The sequence below is a fragment of the Felis catus genome, chromosome B2 (genome assembly GCF_018350175.1).
Source record: "Felis catus isolate Fca126 chromosome B2, F.catus_Fca126_mat1.0, whole genome shotgun sequence".
Lineage (NCBI taxonomy): Eukaryota > Metazoa > Chordata > Mammalia > Carnivora > Felidae > Felis > Felis catus.
This window is the reverse complement of record NC_058372.1, coordinates 142,630,822-142,651,715: the sequence shown is the minus strand read 5'-3', so window position 1 is coordinate 142,651,715 and position 20,894 is coordinate 142,630,822. Positions and strand designations below refer to the sequence as shown.

Sequence of the window (20,894 nt, the reverse complement as noted above, 5' to 3'; positions counted from 1 at the left end):
ATGTTAACACTCTGCCCTATTGTCCACAGCACATTAAAAATTTGACGTTTCTAAAGTTAAGAAAAGAGGTAAAGGGTAGATAGTGTTAACTCTTATTATGATTAAGTTACCCTCAAAATTCCTTAAGTGATATTGAATTCTTAGCTAAAATGATTGTTGGTGCCCCCCTCATGGTGTCAAAATGCTCTTGGGGTAGGAAGCAGGGGCCTGGCACACCCACCCCTGTATTTCCATGGTCAAAAAGACATTTTTAAGTGTTTACTTTTTAGAGAGTGTGCGCACACGTGCACGCAGGGGGGGGGGTGGGGACAGAGGGTGTGAAATGGACTCTTCGCTGACAGAGAACCTGATGTGGGGCTCAAACTCAAGCCATGAGGTCATGACGTGAGCTGAAGTCAGACGCTTAACCTGCTGAGCCACCCAGGCACCCCATCGAGGTTAAAATTTAAACTCCCATTCCCTAATACTAAGGACTGTGCTTAACCTGAACTGAGAAACTCTACTTACAGCTACTTGGTTGATAATGAAGTTGAGCTGGCTATTTGTCATTGAACTCTGTGATTGTGACCTTACTTTTCATTAGTAATTAGCACCTGGGCAGATGTTAACCGACCACTGCTTTTTTTTTACACTCCCATCTAGAAGGAATAGGAGGGGAGGGCACAGGATTGCTTTAATCCAGAAGGATAGTGGCCCATCCTGAGGCACTAGATTGTGGCAGGTTAATTTGGTTTCTTGATAGATACTCCCTCCCAATGGGACATTCTCAGGCTCCCATGAACTGTTAGCATCAGCTCACATGTAGCCAAGCTTGAATTGTCCAGGGGAAATGACTACCATCACCAGGAATGGAGTATCTGGAGCCCCGTGATGGGCACCATGAGACGGGAGGACAGCCATCAGCAGCATCGCCCAGTCCTTCTCTGTGACTTTCAGTGCTTCCTTTTCTCAGGAATAGTGGGACCACCCGCCCATGGTTCCTGGGAAGGTTCCAGGAATTACTGAGAACCGAGGATCAGCACTTTGACCTCTGTAGAAGTGCTGTATGTTGGTTATCAGAGCTGTCAAAATGGACTCTTGGTCAGCCTTAACATTTGATGATTTTATTATTCCTGTTACAAGGCAATAAAAGACTGGAAAAGACCAGTATGTTGTCCTAGTTTTGTATAACTATTTGAAAACTATCAGAACATGAGTTTTATATCTATTCTGCCCTTCTGTCTTCAGTGGTTTGTTGTGCTGCAGATAAAACGATGATGCATAGAAGAATTTTTACTGAATTCCCTGACCATTTTTGTTACAATCCAGCCTCTACATTTGCAAAGGTGGTTGACCGGTTCTCTTTGGCATCTGAAAACGTTCCTGCCCCAATCAACCAATTTATTCACTGCTACTCAGTTTCTTTAATCTTGAAATAGAAGAACATATAAAATGATGTGATTGGGTATAATTTAAATGTAAGATACACAGGAGCTCAAAAGAAAGGAATAGCAGTATTTTGAGTCCTTATCTGTTGATTTACAGGTTTGCTGTTAGTGTTATTTGATTAGTAAAATGTATTTATACTGCTTTTTCCATCTTCTCTGAAGGTCTGGTGTTAAGAGCTAGCACTAAACATGTATCTCTGGAATTTTAAACTTTGAGCCCAGCCTGCTTTGGGTGTGTGGTGACATGTGGTTCTGCTGGTGGTGGGAACATTTCAGGAGGGACTGCTGCCCCCCCGGCTCTGACCGACCGTAGTGCTGGTGTCGGGTTATTACGGACTTGGCTCCATTTGACGCACAATCGTATTTTAAGGACCACATTTCTATTTTACTTGTCTTCTCTCTGTACATCAGTGTTGTGCTGTTGTGGTAAATACCTCCCCATAGCAACATACCGGTTTTTCTTTTGGCCTCTCTATCCTTAAAAGAATGGTATATGACAGTAGGGTGGTTTCTGGACTGGCTTTCTTCAATAAAAGCCGGGCTCGTCTAATTATATGCTTATTAGAAACTATAACAATGTAAACTATGGTCACTGGATTTTTTCTTTTTTTTTTTTTTTTTAACGTTTATTTATTTTTGAGACAGAGAGAGACAGAGCATGAACGGGGGAGGGGCAGAGAGAGAGAGAGGGAGAGACACAGAATCGGAAGCAGGCTCCAGGCTCTGAGCCATCAGCCCAGACAGAGATCGTGACCTGAGCTGAAGTTGGACGCTTAACCGACTGAGCCACCCAGGCGCCCCCGGTCACTGGATTTTCAATGGCAACTACTTCTATATAATTTTGTTGTTTATATAAACAGTGTTACTGGGAGCAGCGATGTCCATTTGAAACAAACATTTTATATCCTAGGTAGAAAAAAGTTATCTTTTAAGTAGTAGTCATTACCATGATCCCCTAAAAAGGGCTGATGATATAGAGGGAGAAAAGCTAAAAAAAAAAATCCATTTGCCTTTGGGGCTTGGCTGAATTCATGCATCTGCATTTCTACGCTAAGCCGATTAAGGTTTGCTAAGTTAACGGTCAAGTTTGCGGAGCTTGGTCATTTGTTAGATAGCGTTTGTGAAAAATGACCACTGTGTGTCATAGCTAATGTTAGGATTATTTATTGAGTTGGAGTATTGCTCATAAGGACTTGATCTTTATCTCAAAGATCAGGATCCAGAGAGATGACCAAAATAGGGGGTCCATCTGTTGGGATATGGAGTATGCCGGATGGGAGAGCATAGGTCTGTAACTGTTTTTAGTTCTAATGAATGAACATTTAGTGAAGATATTTTTACGTAGTGGATTATAAATAACAGCAATAAATGCATTAATTTGGCCGAAAGGTGTTGTGGCTTCTTGTATGTTCGGGGTAGTAACCTCTTGCCCTGAGAGCAGTGGCTGTCTGGCGTGGCTCACCTGTGAGTTTGGTAGAGCGGTGTCGACTTATGGGCTCCATCCCAGCTTACTGAGTCAGACTCTCTGGGCCCGGGGCCCGGAAAGCTGTGTCAACAAGCTCTTCAGGTGAGTCTTTTGCGTGTGCAGGTTTGTGGAGCACTGAGGACTCAAGGAGTAGCTTATAAGGTGCAGCTGGCTGTATTTCTTAAACGATTACCAAGGGACACCAGATTTCCTACAACATGTCTGATGTGGTCACGTCCTTTGGGCAGCAGTGAACAGGGCTCTGGAGGTGTTTGTGTTAAGTAGCTGTAGCATGCCCGGCACCATCGGAGTTCAGTGTCGAACAGAAGACTCGGCTGCCTGCCTAAAAGTTAGATCAGGAACACGATTTACTTGGGAGAACCCTGAACAAGAGCCTGGGTTCTCCCCTCCTCTCCTTGGTGGTGAACGCCCAGTTGTCTTCCCTCATGTGTAAGGGGAAGGAGTTGACTAGAATTCATGATGCTAGAAATACTGCTGGCTTCAGAGAGTAAGTGTGGGAGCATAGGATTCAGAGTGTCTTCTACTGTGTTCACATCAGTTTGGCAGCTTGGACCGTCTTCCTGTGAGCACATAGAATATTTTCATTTACAACTTACAGCAGTAAACTTAAATTGAATTTTAGTTTTTAAAAATTCATTTTTCTGAGTTGCTGGGCTGGCTCAGTCAGCGGAGCATGTGACTCTTGATCTCAGGGTTGTGGTTTCAAGCCCCACATTGGATGTAGAGATTACTTAAAATCTTTTAAATAAGTACACACATAAAAATTCATTTTTTTCATCTTTATTTTCCCCTAAAGATTTTTTATTCTTACCATTTTGAATGCCAAACTGACAGTATAGTTCATATTTGCAATCACTAAAGCAACATGGAGCTAGTTAATAAGATACTCAACCCAAATGTCCCAAATGGTGAATGGATGGACAGCAGTGATGTATCCATACACTGGAATGTTCCTTGGCGATAAAGAGGGAAGCCCCAGTACAGGCTATATCATGGATGAACCTCGAAAACATTACACTGAGTGATGGAAGGCAGAGTGTTTATACGCCCTGTTGAGAACAGGGAAATCTATGGAGACAAAAAGTAGATGAGTGTTTCTCAGGGCTGGGGAGAAAGGAGTATTGGCAGGGGTGACTGCTAATGGGCACCAGGTTTCTTTTAAGGGAATGAGATGCTCTAAAAGTAGATAGTGGTGCTGGTTGCATAACTCTGCTGAAAACCACTGAATTGCATGTTTTAGATGGGCGAATTGTGTGTAAGTTATATTTCAACAAAGCTGTTATTAAAAAAGAACACATAATGACTCAACATGAAAATCAAAATACAATAGTCTCTATAATTATTGAATTACATGAACCAAAATAGCATCTCAGAAAACTGTTATAAATCACTTATTATCTGTTGTGAGAATTTTTCCTTGTTCCACTTCCCTGCTTCCCCCATTTGTGGCAGAAAGTTTACTGTATCTACTTCCTATCAGAGCATTTCTAAGTATTTGAAAGGTCTTATCCAAATATTTGAAAGCTGTTAGAAGTTGCTGAAGTGGCACCTTCGGAAGAAGGCTGGAATGTTGGAAAACAGCACTGACATTTTTAAGTGATTACGAAAGGTCAAGCTCTCAATGCAATCTTGGTGGTGCTTGGATGGTTCTACTGAGGCTAATTTTTGAGTAAATGCAGGTGTGATAGTATAGGGATTAATCTGTTATCACTGAATCCACTGCCTGAAATTCAAACGTTCAACTGTTACGGTTTGTATTTCGCTTTGTATTTTAAATGGTTTTCCTGCTGCAAACTTTCTTCCCCCACCCGCCGACTAAGATGAAATCTGACTGCCTTGCCCAAGAAGACAAGCCTGTGAAGGCTGTAGAGGAATTGATTGGTCTTGAATGTTTCCTTCTTGGTCTTTAGTGCACTATGAATTTATTCTGTAAAAAGTGTGATTAGAGAGGTAATCTTTTTTTTTTTTTTTTTTTTTTTTTTTTTTTTTTTTAGAGCAGTAATCTTAAACCAAATTCATTGTATTTCAGAAGGAAATGGGCACTTCCCAAAGGAAAAATTGCGGTACTGGATTTATTTACCAAAACAAACAAGGGAAAGAACTGGCAGATAATATGACAGCCATACGTGGGTTAGAAGTAAAATCCAATATTTCGTTGTCAATATCATTTTTATGCCTCTCAGACTCTTAGAAGGCATTTTAGATACCATTTTAATCAAGTAAACTGGGAAGACTTAGAAATCATGTTTTCCAGAGTACATTCTGAAACACCCGTCCTTTGGGATATTCCATGGAAGAAACTTCCGTAGGTAGAACATTCCTGGGGAACTTTGACTAGGACACTGCCCTGGGGTTTTGCACCAAAGATATTAACACAACAGAGACACTCAAGCCTTTCCATTAAAGAAAGAAAAAGAAAACAGAAACCACCTTAACATATAGCCCCCAGATAGCCCCCCATTTGTATCACCTCTTTGTCTCCCTATGAAGGTCGGATAATGTTCTACAGAACTGCACTGCCCCTGACTTGGGTGGTGTCAGAAGCCGTTCAGATAGTTTTTTAAGTTACAGAATGTTACAGTTGGGAGATCCCTCGTAGATAAAATGTTTCCAGTCACAGGACTTCATATTACAAACGAGGGGAAGGGGCTTTCTTCAGGATGTGGACCACTGGGCAGGGATTGGCCGGGATGCCTAGGGAAGCGGGTCTTGGCCCCCTACCTGCTGTCAGGCCTGTGCTTGTGGTTTCTCAGCTTTCTGGGGGAGTGAGCAAAGGGAACAATGGATTTATGTCTATTTTTTTTTTTTAAGTTTATTTATTATTCTGAGAGAGCAGGTGGGGAGGGGCAGAGAGAGAGAAACCCAAGCAGGCTCTGTCAGACTTGGGGCTCAAACTCCTGAACCATGAAATCATGATGCGAGACGAAATCAAGAATCAGTCGTTTTGACTGAGCTCCCCAGGTGCCCCAATTTATTTTTGTTTTAATAGGGTAAATTGTTAATTGAGTTTATTTAAAAAAAAAAAATTGTGGTTTAACACACTTACATTCTCCTCTTGGAAAAAGAGGTCAGTTGCATCAGAGCAATAAAACGTGTACTACTCTGTGTCCAGCCAGAGAGTTGCATTTTCCCTCCTGGAAATGTGAAATCAGGTATGAGCTTTCCTTTTGCCCATGAAAACCATCTCCTGGCCAGCTTTCAGTAGCATCACAGTTGGCTGTTTTTCTCTCATCCATCTTTCTGGTCCGTCCACACAGCTTTCCTAAGAAGTCAACCCACCTGTTTTCACAGCTCCAGCCTTCATTGCGCTCCTGCACCTCCCTGGTGCTGTTGGACTTCAGACCTAGCATTTCTGAGGTGGAAGGGACCTCGGGACTTCTAGTCCAAATCTTCAGCTTGCAGACAAAGCGGGGTGTGAGGCCCAGTGGGAGGAAGTTCTCAGGCTACAACACCAGCTCTCAAGCCCGGGCCCCCTGGCTGCTGTTCTCTCTTGCCCGTGTTTCAGTGATCCCCGAATTCAGCTGGTTTTCTTGGGCTGGGGCCGAGCAACTCAGGCTGCACTGGGGATTCTAATAGTTGGACCCATTTGGAAATAACTGTGAATGGGCGCTACTTGAGACCCATCTCTGTCCATCATGTTGTAAGTGACAGAAGGGCGAGAGAAGTCTGACTCCTCTGTCTGCACTGCCCATGGCACCCAGGGCACCCAGTAGGCACCCAGGCACCCAGTGAGCGAGCCTCCAGGGCATGCCATGTGCCCGCTAGCTGGGGTGGGTTGCCAACAGTGAAATAAAACCCTTATGGTTCATTGGCATGCAGTGTCACAGTTTTGAGCTGAGCTAACCCGTAAGAGCAGCAAATAGAATTTTTTTAGAGTAGATTATTAAGCGGAGGGAGGACAGAGACAGCATTACAGTTAGGTTTTCATTAACTTCATTAACTAAGGCAAAGATAGGTCTATGTGTTAAATTCCCTATCAGATAACCTATTCGTTATCTAGTCAAGAGGCATGGCTCAAACACCTGTGAAACAGCAGTCATTTCATAAAAACTAAACATGCATGGCATTTTGCTTAGATTTAAGAACTTTTACTGGCCAGATTTGTTCTTGTTTTAGAAATAAAACTTTTCATTCCTATTTTTGTTTTTATAGCCTTTGTCTCTTTCAAATACAGACCTGCAGCATATACTAATATTCTAGTAATCAAAAACTCGCCTGTCTTACTGAAATGAGAACACAAGTTCCCCACTAAGCCAGGCTGCTGGGGCAAAAAGAAGAAAGATTTTTCTGCTAAATATGGCCAGTGTGGAAAATCTGCATTATACTCATTAGAGCCTCATTTTTTTGGATGTGTTGGGGCATCTTCATTAGCATGTTTTCTTGACTTGTGTCTAAGCAAGTCCTCTTACTCTAAAATTTATGACATGGCATAGAGCAGTAGAAAGACCTCATTATTTTTAATCTGTGGAGTTGAAAAAGCTTTTGCTAACTTAACTCCATTATCTAAAGTTATTTGTGAATTCCCATTATACGTAGTGGGGTCTGGTTAAGTCTAGTTCCTTCTATGTTGTAACATTTTAGAACTCTCAGTATGGCTTTGTTTCTTAGTTTCAGTTGGAGTAGCACGGGGAGGGAGACATGAATTGTTGAGCTACCGTCTACACCGTCCACGGCATGGGGCATGCGTGTCTGTGTGCACGTGAGGGGGAACTCGAGCAAAACTCAACTTGAATCACTGTCATCATCCCTAAACAAAGCAGAATGTTTAAAAGGCTTTCAGTATTGTGTCAAGCCTGAGAGAATCCCTGCCTTTTGGGGTTAGACTTTCAGTGACTGACTGCATGCTGTCTATACACACGTATCCCACACATTACTATGGGATTTTGCTGCCTTCAGCAGATGTTGCCTTTGATAAGAAAAACTTAACCTGGGGGTAATTACCAGGACAATAAAAGTTGCAAACCATGCATTCTTTCCCCCAACGTTTGCACACGGTTTGGGTTCGTGTGATGGTATGTTTTAAGCCTGTGGACCTCTGGCTTTTTTTGTGGAACCATGCTCACATTGATCATGCAGGACCACACAAGCCCACTTTATTTCTGTGGCACCGTTGCAGATACGAGCATCAGCTTCCATCCCAGTACTGAAAAGAATTGCTTACCGTGGAAACTCAAGACAAAGAGAATCAAAAAGGAGAGTTGGGATTTAGACGTGTTTCCTTAATTGCTAAAGTCTGATTTCTTGTGCCATATTTCAGTATTTCATTATTAAAGATCTGTAAAATTGAAAATAATCTTAACAGGTTTTGTAAACCCAGAGCTCTATATCCTGCTTCTGATGAAGACAGCGCCTCTCTGTGGCCCTCAGTCTGGGTAGCAGCCTCCCGTTTCCTCAGCATCTGGAAATGATGGGAGCACTTTCAGATTGTCCCAGGGACTGGGGACACTTGTGTTTAGTAGGTGGGCTCAGACCTGCACTGGAGATAGTCTTGGCAGAGCGAGCACCTGTGCCTGGAATGCCATTCATGCCCCCATGAGAAACACTAGCGGGGCAGTGACCTTGTCCAGGAGCACGCACCTGTGGCGCAGAGCAGCTCGGCCACCGGTCATCATGTATTGTTCGTTCACGTGTTGTTTAGGGTTCCTGAGATATCTCGTCCCAGCCTCCTATCAATATTGTAGAGCATGCGCTATATATGAATATACACGTATGTTGATAAAATTCATTTGATTTATAATTTGGGGGCGGGAGATTGAAAATAAGAAAAATTCTGTTGTGTCCCCAAATCAGAAATGGAAATTACAGGGCCAGGAGACCAAACAATGGAGGAAAGCCTATTTGTTTCCTGTTATTTGTCCCAATTTTATTTGTTACTGCAATGCCAGAAAAACTTACCCTGATCTTTATTTAGGCTCACTGTCTTTGTTGGAGATTCTGTACCACACTTCATGCTTGCCGGTGGGTGTTGGGCCTCACGGAAAGAATTCTCTGGAAAGACCAGACCGACTAAAACTTGGCAGAATGGCTGTGTTGGAGCTGTGGACGGCAGAGTAGGTCCTTGTGGTGGTTCGTGTACTTTGTGGAGGTTATGCGGACCTTCTCTTCATGCTTCATTTTTAAGAAGTTTACTTTCTACGGACTACTGGCCTGTTACCCCCATCCTCAGTAAAACTACTCATTTTACTGGGTATTTGCTTTTTCAAAGAGTTGTGTGAACTTGGAATCAAATGTAGATCTGACTTAAACCTTAAAATCATTTTTTTTTAATATTCCTGGTAATCAGTTTGCAATCAGTGAATCAGAAAAGCATATCGAAGACCCCGTATTTGTGGGCCTCCGCCTTAGTTTTGGGTGTGATGTATCCTTGTGGGCTTATGAGTGTGTAATTGGAGCGACATCGTCTACTGGAATGCTTGACTTGGGGCTGCTATTTCATCTCTAATATGTGCATTTGGAACCATAATTGAGAAAGGTACTTTTATCTTCTTCATAATAGCCATTTTGTGATTATTAAAAAAATAAATTATTGCCAGCAGGAAAAGAAACTTAGGTTTCTATGTTCTAATATAGTTGAAGAATTTACAGTATGTTTCCTTTTGCTTCTTAGTAAACTCGAGTTTTTTAATTTGTAGACTTGAGATTGAAAGGGAGACTTTTCTTGAAATCCTGGAAAATTTATGCCTCCCTTCTCTTTACTATCAACCAGAGAACCTTTAAGACACAGTGGATTGTATCAAAGTATCTCTCCACTATCAGTCTTCAGGGTTGGGGGGGAAAAACATCCCTAAAGACTGGTTTTGTTCCTAAAGAGACAACCAGAGTGGTGACTGCTAAGCATGTGTAGTCTGCCAGCTCTCCTTAGACCTCTGTCAGCAAAGCGTTAGTCCTGTTGCTCTGTCCCCGTGATATTTACATCTGAGGAAGGAGGGGTTTAGGGTACACGTCTATCCAGCTACTTACGTATGTCACTCGAAAAATGGTGAAAAGCAAGCGTTTCCTAACATTGAGCATTCTGGGGTGCCTGGATGAGGCACCGGTTGAGCATCTGACTCTTCATTTCGGCTCAGGTTGCGATCACTGGGTCGTGGGATTGAGCCCCACGTCGGGTTCTGTGCTGAGTGTGGAGCCTGCTTGGGGTTCTGTCTCTCCTCCTCTGCCCCTCTGTCTCTCTTGCTCACATGCACTTGTGCTCTCTCTTTGTAAAAACATAAATAAATAAAAAAGATACTTAAGCTTTACTCTTGCTGTGTGGTGGTGTTTTTCTTTAGGACAGTCACATAAAGTAGTATGTTGTCTGTTTCATATGCTGGTGAGTTTGAGTTTTCTCGAGTGATATATTTGAAAACTACTTTGAAAGGAGTTTTTTAAACAAAACACTCCATGGGAATGTTAGAGACCTCGTTAAGGCCCCTCATCACCCCCACCTCAGTTCCTTGTGCTCCGACCCTCTTGTGATCTGTCCGTCCCCATGTCGTACTTTTGTCCTCTGCTGGATGGCTCTCACAGGTTTGTATTGATGGGATGTGTGCCATTTTGCTTGTCATAGCTTTCATTTCTGAAGCAGTTTTCCACGTTTCTGCCATCTTCTTAATTAGCATTTCAATTACTGCACAATATCCTCTTTTGATGTGTCATCAGTCATCTGACCGGTTCTCTTTTCACTATTCAGTTTCTGATGTTTCTAAACCTTCTGGTATATTGCTTGCTCCTTCTCTGTTCCTTTCACTTACTGTCTTGATCTGACTTCTCAAGGAGGCTGGCCAGCCCACTGGTGCCTTCCTTGGCTGTCGTGAGGGTCAGTGCGAGCTGGTGCACGGAGAAATGTTAAATGTTTATCAAGGTATTTTTGTAGAGAACCAGCTTAGACCTAAGTGCGAATGTGCTTTAGTAAAGCAAAGGAGGCCTGCGTTTGAGTCCAAACTGTGCACACACTGAGACTCAGCAGCTGTCCACTGTGAGTGGACACTCGCAGCGTGTGAGTGTGTGCGCATGCGTGTGTCATGACAGCATGAGAATGGATGTCAGTGAGGAATTTACTCTTGCCGTGTTGCTAAGTAGGTTTGAGTTTATGCCGACGGCTCAGAAGATCATTACAAGAAAGGAGCACCCAGTTAAGTGTAATTCATTTCGTTCTGTTTTCTAGATCAACGTCCGAGTTACCACCATGGATGCGGAGCTGGAGTTTGCCATCCAGCCAAATACAACAGGAAAACAGCTTTTTGATCAGGTTGGTCTTTGAGCTTAGGAGGGAGAATCCCTAATTACAAAATTATTTTTTGCAGATCTGAATAATTTTGCTGAGCATATTGGCTTGCGGCTTACCTCTTTTTGTAGAGGAGAACATTTCTCCTTCTTCCAGGGGGTTCACACTGTTGTAAACACCCTGTGCGAGTAGCCCCTGTTCACAGCCCTGTGAGAGGAAATTTGGGGATGCTCTGAAGTCTTCATTAGCACAGCCCGTGAGCTAGGCAAGGCAGAGCACGTCCACATCCCTGCATATTTCTTCGTGAGACCTGAAGGTGGATGCAGAACGCTGATCATAGTGAGCCACCCAGAAAGCGGTGATAATTCTGCCATGGAACAGTTCCAAGTTTTGGAACAAGATCTGCTTCTCTGGGCTAAGTAAAGTCTGCTCCGGGGCCAGGGCTCCAGGAGGGCAACAGGAGCAGACATGAGTTTACAGGTCCCTTGAGCTATAGCCTGCCTGGCTAAGAGGCTCCGCTGATGGGACAAGTGATGTTCTGAACCCTAGCACTAAGCCCAGAAATTGGAGTGGGTGGTGATCAGGAGCTGAGGGAGGGTGGGTGACTTCTAGCAAATTTAGGAGGTGTAGGGCACTCCCTCTTGCGTCTGGTCATATCTCCTTCTTGTCCCCAAAAGTGAGCACCCGGTAGGTTCATCCCCACCATGTGCTGGGCCAGCATTGGCGTGTGTGCTGGGCTTCGTGGGGTGGGCAGGGACACCTCCGTTCTGCCTGTGCTGCTCTTGTGAGGTCATTGCCTGGCTCTGCCCATACCCAGTAAGGACAGAGGCATTTACTCTTCGCGGTCAGGCTGGACTTGGGGCAAAAACCTAAAGGTTTCTTCTGAAAGCGAATCCTATAGTAAATTAAGTGGAGCCAGCCGAGCCCTGTGTGGGTTGGGTCAGTGGTTCGAACGTGGGTCGTACCAGAGTCCTTGTCTGTAAAGGAGTGGTGGGGCTGTCCTCAAGTGACTGTTCTAAAGCGGAGACGGAAACTGGGGGTTAGTTACAGAATTTCGGTGCCTTGGCCGTTTACCTGCCCGGCCTCCATCTGCCTTGTTTGTTCACGTGTCACTTCCCCGACATCGCATGAGGAGTCCGCGGTGACACCACTGCCAGTGTCCAAGACATCCGTGTCTGCCCGTGGGACCCTTTGGAAGCGGAGGGAGCGGAGAGAGCAGCGAGGCCTGCCCTGCTCCCTGAAATACTCCGCTTGGGTGGTCCGGTTCCATGGACGTTTTTAACCGCACGCTCGTGTGCTGGGCGTGGATGGAGCTGCGTACCGCTCGGGGTTCCCCCCGCTTCCTGGTCCAGGGTGCCACGTTGACAGAACTCGGCATGTTCCTACATGTTGAGCGATTGTACTCGTTTGGTGTTTGCGTTGGTTTGGTTTTTTTCCCTGCATTGGTTTAAAAACAGGTATTTTTATTAGATTATCTGCTTAACAGAGGCATGGAGCTGTGGGTTAATAGGTATACAAAAAATGGACCCTGAACTCGGTAGGTGTGGGTTATTTTAAAAACATATTTAATAAATCCAGTCAGCATGCCAAGTCTGGATAAATTCAGTATCTAAATTGTTCCAGAGCTCGTTAGCCCCATCAGCCACATTCAAGCGTGATGATACTGTTCCCCAGCCCTGGAAGTCAAGTCCCCAGATCTGTGTGCTAAACAGAAAACAAGGCCACATCCCACTTGAACCTCTGTTCCCAAATCATGTTTCCTGCCTGAATCTCAGCCAACCTCCAAGACAGGTAGTGAGATTCTACCACCAGTCAGTTATCAGAAAGGGAAGTAGTGGGAGACAGAAAGATCCCGAACTCCACCTTCAACAGTAGGACCTGGATCACAAAGAACTCTGATCACAGAGTGCACATTTAATTTCTTTTCAGTTTGGTGTGTCCCTAAAGAAAAATGCGATATAATCTGAGGGTGCTGAGGTTGGAGCTGACCTGGAAAGCGACTGACTCTATGTGTACATGGACACATGGAAGGACATGGAAGTTAGAGAAGAGAGTTGCCTGAGGTCATAGTGCTCACCAGGGCCCGGGCAGGTTCTGGCTGTGTGGCATCATAAGCCTGCTTACACTTGTCTTTTTGAAGATCCGTTTGTTTATCCTTCTGTCTTTCCAAGGCAGCACATGACACTGCGAAGGTCCCGCCTTCCCGTGAGTAGGTCATCAGGGGTGCCCTGGGTGCTTTCCGGGGCTCCTTCCCGCACCCCAGCCAGGCTGCGTGTGTTTTCTTCTCGATGCCTTTGGAGTCTGTGTCCTTTTCTCAGTTGCTCCACCTGATTCTAGGTTTGGACCAAACTACCAGGCACTAGAATATGGTCCTTAAGTAGAAGGGGTTGAAAGACACTTGAGAGGTAAGCTCGTCCGAAGCCTTCTCTCCCACCGCATGAGCAACATGAGTCTCTTCTGTGGGTCCCGGCCCGGCACATCCCTATCCCCGTCCCCGTCCCCATCCCCGTCCCCATCCCCGTCCCCATCCCCAGCGCTCTTGCTGGATCTGCCTGGATTCTAGTCCAGGGGTCTGACTTGATGGGGGGCCTCCCAGGCCAGCACCGCACAACCAGGCGAGATCCTACGGTTCCGGAGGCAGTGAGAGAGCTGTGACTCTGTGTGCCCTTTGTTTCCATCATCACAACCTGTGTTCAGCTGTCACTTGACGTGGAGTCAAGTAGACTTGTCCCTGCATTTTCCATTCCAAACTGCCATGTAAAACACTGCTGAGGCAGAAATGAAGGAATATTCTGCACACCTGTTCAAATTCTGCTTCCGTGTTGCGTATCTGCTTTAGTAAGCCAAGGATATTCGCGGGGAAGGGTGAAGTGTGTTTTTTCAGGAATATTGGATTTCCCTTGTAAGGAGGACTTACAGGTTGGTTTTTGGAATGGACTGAAGGAAAGCAGGTTAATTCAAGTGTGCCGTTTTGGGGAAGCCATAGAAATAGAAGTAAGGCTCTAAAATATACTCTGCGGGCAGTTACCCTGGAGTGAGGAGATTCATGCCACAGAGACGTGTGGCGGATCGGGGTACCCAGGGTTAGGCGTTTCATTGTGCAAGGGTTCTGTCCACAGTGTGGTTCTGGAGTCTGTGATCTGCTTTGCCAAGGGGGCTGGCTGCCTCATAGCAGAGGGGAAGAGAAGTCTGAGCTGTGGCTGCGGCTATCAGCAGGGGTCTGACCCGGTGGGAAGGGACGTGGAGCAGACAGAATCCTCTCTCACACTGGTTGGCACCCAGGCTAAGGCTCCAGTTTGGTGCATGGAGTGGAAAGACGAGATGCTTCTGTATGTGGACCTTTCATAGGTCGCTCTGAGACCACCCGAAGAGGAAGGCAAGGCAGGTTTTATATCCAGCTGCTGAGACGGAGGTTTATAGAGAGCGTGAAATTAGCAGGATTGGGTATGGAAAACCTGGTCTTCAGATCAGCGTGCCCTGCACTTAGCTGCCCTGACAGGACTTAGGCAGGGTTCCCAAGAGACTTGGGAGTTAGCACAGAACCATCCAAGTTCTTCCACATCGTGCATGATGGGGCCCTGCCCCCCTCCCCCCATGGGAGAGTGGAACGAGTGGGATGGGAACAGGTCCCTCCTGGGAGTGTGACGACCAGGCTCCTGGAGCCCCAGCAAGTATCTGGTCCCCCAGCAGAGGAGAAGACACGCTCCCAAGCAGGAGTCTATTTGGAATTTCCAATTTTATTTTAAGCAAATGCTCCAGATACCTGATTTGTCATTTCTCATGTGTTTGGGTCTCTTTCCCTTTATGACATTTGAAGAATGGTAACCTTTTTATATAGAGGCTGAGCATTGTATGTCATGGGACTCAGCATTTAAACTGCAGCAAAGCCCTGGGACTCAGTTGTGATGATGTGTAACAGGTGTCCCCAGGAAGTTGCTTTTCTGTTCCTAAGACAAAAGAATAACCAGGATGGGATTCTGTCTGTAGTGGACCACAGGAGACTCTTTCTAGTGCTGTGGAGAATTTTAAAATGTGAAATCCTTATGATGACCTAGGTTGAATTACACCTTCCTATATCAGAATTCCAAATTTCTGGAGGTTGAAGGAATGCTAGTCATCCCTTGGTGTGTGAAGCGTAACTCCCCTGCCCCCCCCTTTCCCTGGAAGTTTGCCCCCATCTTTCTCCTGCCTCTCTGGGGACTGCTGTTGCCCTGTTCCCAGTTAAGCAGAGGCCTGGGCCACTGAGAAGCAGAGACAGGCAGCCAGGGAAGACCCAAGTATTCCTTTGCTTCACATTAGTGACTTTCAACCCCTTTTTCATGGGAGCACCCCTGACAGGGGCATTCACACTGGGCCACACCCTCTCCCTGGTGTTCCCTGGTGGGGTCCGGCTGTGTGTGCTCGCTCCACCCCAGCTGGCTGTCTTTACTTGGGAAAGCGTGGGTGGGGTAAGAGGAGGGGGGGCAAGAGTTTACAAGGTCTTACGATTTTCTGAGATTTAAAGTGAACCCTGAATCTGCTCAAACGTATGTTAAAAATAAGCCATCTGTGGCTTTGGAGGAGCAGCCTCTGTTGGTAACAGGTTCCCTGGGATGGCGCAGGAGAGGTGTGGGACCGGGCAGCCGCCACCTGGCTCTCCTGGCGACCCTGCTGTGCCGTTTGCCTCCTGCCCTTCCAGACGTCAGCCTCTGCCCCTCTGTCTCATTCACGCAGGTGGTCAAGACCATCGGCCTTAGGGAAGTGTGGTACTTTGGCCTCCAGTATGTGGATAATAAAGGATTTCCTACCTGGTTGAAACTAGATAAAAAGGTAAGTCAGAGTTAACTATTCACAGGATATTTGGGTGTTGGTCCGCTCTGCTAACTTTGAAACTGGAACACCTTCTTCTGTCTTTTGTTTTTTGTTCTTTTTATTTGTGTAAAAGTTTCTATAGACAAAAAGGTTACAGGTTTCCAGTAAATGGGGATATTGGTTGGAAATTAGATCCTGGGATTTCTCCTTACTGCTCACTCATTGGAGCATATGATAGTTAATTGCTTAGCTTTTAGTTGACCTTAGTTTTTTTTCCCCAATGAGATTGTTAATCTTCTAGACCATGAATCATTCACTGTTTTGTAAGAACCTGTTATTGCTTTGTTTGAACCTGTGATAGATTATCTTTCAACTCGAAAGACTGGATAATTCCATTAACAATGGAAGCTTAAATGTGTTTTCTCCACACAGTTTGAAAATGTCCCTTTTCCCAAGCCTGTGTCTTCCTCCCATATTACTGTGGCAAGCCTGAGGGCAATTAGAGCTGGCAATGGGCAGGGGGGGTACATGAGCAGTTACTAAACATAAGTTCCGTGGCTCATGGCTCGACTGGCCGCGTGGGCAGATGCCAGGTGCACAGGTCACTAGGCAGGCCCTTTCTAAATTCGAGTTCTCTGGAATTGGTAACATTGTTCCCAGAAGTTGGGGCTGGTTCTAGTGGCTTGGTGAGTCCCTAACTGGCTGCTGCTAGACTTCAGCTAAGTATGGGAGGGCGATAAGACTTTAACTGGCCTTTTCTCATCTTACGTGCTAAAAAGGTGACTTTTGGAGTGAACGCTATCTCCTGAAAACTGGCCTGCATGATCCTTTTGACCCGGTGGTTATGACCTGTGTTTAGGGAGCTGGGGGGGGGGGGGGCGGCGGTCTCATCCTCTACCCTTGGCAGAGGGCATTTGGCTTTTGTCATCCAGGTGTCCGCACAGGAGGTCAGAAAGGAGAATCCTCTCCAATTCAAGTTCCGGGCCAAGTTCTACCCCGAAGATGTGTCTGAGGAGCTCATCCAGGACATCACACAGAAGCTTTTCTTCCTCCAAGTGAAGGAGGGAATTCTCAGTGATGAGATTTACTGCCCTCCTGAGACCGCAGTGCTCCTGGGCTCCTATGCTGTGCAAGCCAAGTTCGGAGACTATAACAAAGAAACGCACAAGTCTGGGTACCTCAGCTCTGAGCGGCTGATCCCCCAAAGGTGAGCACAGGGTGGCCAGGCCTGGACGAGAGCGGCGGGTTGCACCCTTGAAGGGCATAGGTGGTGTGTGTGAGCAGAAGCAGTCGGCAAGCACAAGGGTAAATGCTTCTTGAGGCTGGGGCTCTAGCACCCGCTAATCTGCGTGCTGGCCCGTGTGTGCTCTGGCCGGTGTAGGCACTGACCCGCCGTGGCCTCCCCTCGGGCACTGATCCACCTGTACAGGGTCTGTGATAAAGAAACGTAGCAGGACGGGGACCATTCCTAGCTCTCCCTAGCGTATAATGATTTGGCCCCATTAAATCTGTTTGTGTTCACTGATAGTCACATAAATTATCCCTTTTGGAAGAAGAGGCCCCAGAAAATATAAAATACCTTTTTAAAATTCTCCAGCAAGACTGGGTATGTCGCATTCCAGGTTCTAAGTCTTTCAGGTCGTTAATGGTCAGAAATGCTACACATCAGGAAGTGGAAACACTCTGTGTGGTCTTATTTGAAAGAAAACTCCAGGTTTGCAGGTGAGCGGTGGCCTGCTGCTTGCCTTCTGTGGCCCTTTGCGGTGACAGTTGTGTGCCCTCTTCCTTTGCAACTCAGAGTCATGGACCAGCACAAGCTCACCAGGGACCAGTGGGAGGACCGGATCCAGGTGTGGCACGCGGAGCACCGCGGGATGCTCAAGTGAGTGCTGGGCGGCCCCTCCCTCCCGCCCGGCTCCTTTGCATGGAGTTCAGTTGGGGTCCCCAGGGTGGTGCTTCAGGAACCCCACGGGGCTGCAGCCTGGGTGCCACAGAGCAGTGAAAGGTAACGGTTGCACAGGAGGTTTTCCCTAAATAAAGCCGGGTGTTCCTGACTGGGGTAAGAAGCAATTTAGTTCAAGCTTAAGGCCCTAAAGTCTTCTCCCTTGTTTGTTTTAGAGGAGAGACCGTCTCGTGTCTAAAACACTGTTCTAGTCAAGGGGGAAAGAGCCTTATTTTTCTTTCCTGTCATAGAGGTGCTGGCTTGTTCATTGTCTGTAAGGTGTTTCCTTTCAAAAGTGTATGAATGGGAAAAAATTGATCCCAAGTGAGAACCCCTTGCTATTCAGGGAGCATGAAGGAGGGACATGATGTGACATGTGGCTATTAGGTGTAAGAAGTGGCCACATTCTGGGGCGCCTGGGTGGCTTGGTCGGTTGGGCGTCCGACTTCGGCTCAGGTCATGATCTCACGGTCCGTGAGTTCGAGCCCCGCGTCGGGCTTTGTGCTGACAGCTCAGAGCCTGGAGCCTGTTTCGGATTCTGTGTCTCCCTCTCTCTCTGCCCCTCCCCTGTTCATGCTCTGTCTCTCTCTGTCTCAAAAAAACGTTAAAAAAAAAAAAAAATTAAAGAAGTGGCCACATTCTGTTGCCCTGGATTCTTCATCTCGGGTGTCACAAGCAATTCTGTGTCCCCCACCCAGCCTCAGAAGCTCATTTACAGTTTGGGCCTCACAGCCGTTGTGTCCTTCGAGTATCCTCTGTCCCAGGCATCTCTTGTTGGAGGGAAGGGACTCAAAGCCTAAGTGGCAAGTGCTGGTGAAATAGACAGTGGGAGTCCCTGCAGCAGTGTGTGGGCAAGAGAAAGATCGTGCCTACCGATACGATTTAAAAGGAAGATCTTTGTGTCCAGAGAAAGCAGCATGAGTCCGTTCAGTCCTTTCAGAATGTCTGAAGCGCATCCGTGGTCAGCATCCAGGACAGCTTGGGGCGCAGGCGTGGACAGTCAGCAGAGGGGCAGCCGCTAAGCCACGGCTGTGGGCCCACCCTGCACGACCTGCCTGAGGCCGAAGACCCTGGTAGCGGATTCATGGCTCGGGATGCTGCTCTAATGACCACGCTTGTTTGTTCCGCCCGCCAGAGACAGTGCCATGTTGGAGTATCTGAAGATTGCCCAGGACCTGGAAATGTATGGGATCAATTACTTTGAGATCAAAAACAAGAAGGGAACAGACCTTTGGCTTGGAGTTGATGCCCTCGGACTGAATATTTATGAGAAAGATGATAAGTGAGTTGAACTTTGTAATTATCTTCGGTGGGTGGGGTATCGGGGCTGGAAACGGTGGAGAAAATGGCATCTGTGTGTGTAGTGTGTTTTGACACATTTGTCTAGCGCGTGACTCTCTAAGGGCTTTTCAGCTGTGACGTGCCCACGTTGTGTCTGAGGTCAGCTCGAGGTGTTGGCCGTTTCTCTTCCGTCAGTGTAGCCTGTTCACTAGCCCTGGTGTGTGCTGACCCGTGACCCCACATGCCGGAGCTGCAGGAAGGCCTCCCCTGCCCATCTGCTGAGGCCCGGCCACCAGCTGCCCATAGGCACCAGCACACCCACAGATACCACCCAGGCAGCCCTAGCTGTGCTGGTGGCTTAAGGCTTGTGCTAATCCAACCAGGGATGGTTACGGTGCTATCAGAGACCTTAAGGTTCTGTAAACAGTGGCTTATGTACAGACAGTTTAGCTAAATCCTCTGAGCCTCTGAGAGGTATCTAATTGCCCCGTGCTAGCTGTGTGCATTGAGTAAGGTCTGCAAGAGCCAGAGCCAGCGTGGAGCCAGCTGGGCCCTGCGGCTGCCTTTGCCCTTCCCTGTGGTTACAGACACTGCGCATGGGTGTCTGCTTTCTGCCAGGGAGCTAGATACACAGAGAAAAAGATCTGAGTCAGCGGGGGCAAGGTCTCCATGGTGTCTTTGGAGAACACATCTCCTCCCGTCGCAGCTCTTCTCCATGTCCGGGCTCTCGGACCCCCCCAGAACCCTCTCTCTGGCCTCCATGAAGGGCATGCTGCTGCCCGCGACTGGTGATGTCACGTGAAGAATCTTCTTGCCAGAAGCCAGGGTACGGATACCTTTGACTTGGGTCAGACAGAGGCCCGTGGCAGGCCTTCCCAGACCCTCCCCTGAGTGCCAGAATTGGAGGAGGACAGTCACTCTTACTGGAAGTTATGGTTCCAGTCAGGGAGGACTCTGGTTACGGTGTAGGACCTGATACGCTTATCAGAGAATGGCAGGAACTCCCCCAAGAATCGAGAAGTGAGTTATTGAGGACTCCTGGTGTGCTGCTTCCCCAAGTGTGCTGGCAGCAGTGTTGTAGGGAAACGTCAACGGTCCGGGAGACTCCAGAAACCAGCGCCTGGTCCTTCCGGAGGCGCCCCAGTTGGAGGGTGGTGGCTGGTAGCGGGCGGTGCACACACAGTGAGAACACGGTGCCCCCGTGGGAACGTGTGTGGGAAACTGCCTGTGTCTCTGCACTCATTTCTTGAATGAGCAGATTTTGTAACATAGCCGTGGCCCGGGCTGTCCGGACAGGTTTTTCCAGCTGCAGGAAACAGCCACGGGCAGGAACTTGCTGATGTCAGCTGGTAACTACCTCCAGCCCACGTTATATGTTAATTTTTCCCAAGTAAAAATTAGAGTTGCACGGCTCATTCAGTTGATCCCTGCTCTCCTCCCTCTGTCCCCACCCCCAGTTTACCAGTGAAACTGACAGTCCTCTCAAAGGGGTCTTCTCCCCAACAAAGACTGGGGCGTAGGGCGACCTCACTTCTGCCTCGGAGGGCACCCCTCTTTTCAGTTAGGAAGAAACAGCCAGACATTCGGTCACCAGCGGGCCCAGGTGGTTCTCCTCGCCAGCAAGGATGGACAGCTTGCTTACCAGCGCCAGCAGGACCCTGCCTCGAGCCTGAGCCGCGCTGGGACAAGTCCTGGCTGTGGCGGGTGTTGGGTTACCCCCCTCGGTGCAGGGCCAGCAGTGAGAACTGATGTTCGTGGAGCACT

At 47.1% G+C, this 20,894-nt stretch overlaps 1 protein-coding gene across 2 annotated transcripts in view; it reads left to right on the top strand.

Moving 5' to 3' along the window:
• Nucleotides 1-20,894, top strand: part of EZR (ezrin) — a 51,144-nt gene that overhangs the window by 14,553 nt on the left and 15,697 nt on the right. The window contains exons 3-7 of one of the 2 annotated variants that reach the window (XM_023254543.2): nucleotides 11,057-11,140; nucleotides 15,830-15,925; nucleotides 16,840-17,114; nucleotides 17,706-17,789; nucleotides 18,985-19,131. In XM_023254543.2, coding sequence (XP_023110311.1) covers nucleotides 11,057-11,140; nucleotides 15,830-15,925; nucleotides 16,840-17,114; nucleotides 17,706-17,789; nucleotides 18,985-19,131 — 686 coding nt within the window. Of the gene's footprint in view, nucleotides 1-11,056; nucleotides 11,141-15,829; nucleotides 15,926-16,839; nucleotides 17,115-17,705; nucleotides 17,790-18,984; nucleotides 19,132-20,894 lie in introns of those variants that run through there. The other variant, XM_023254544.2, reaches the window with a different exon arrangement.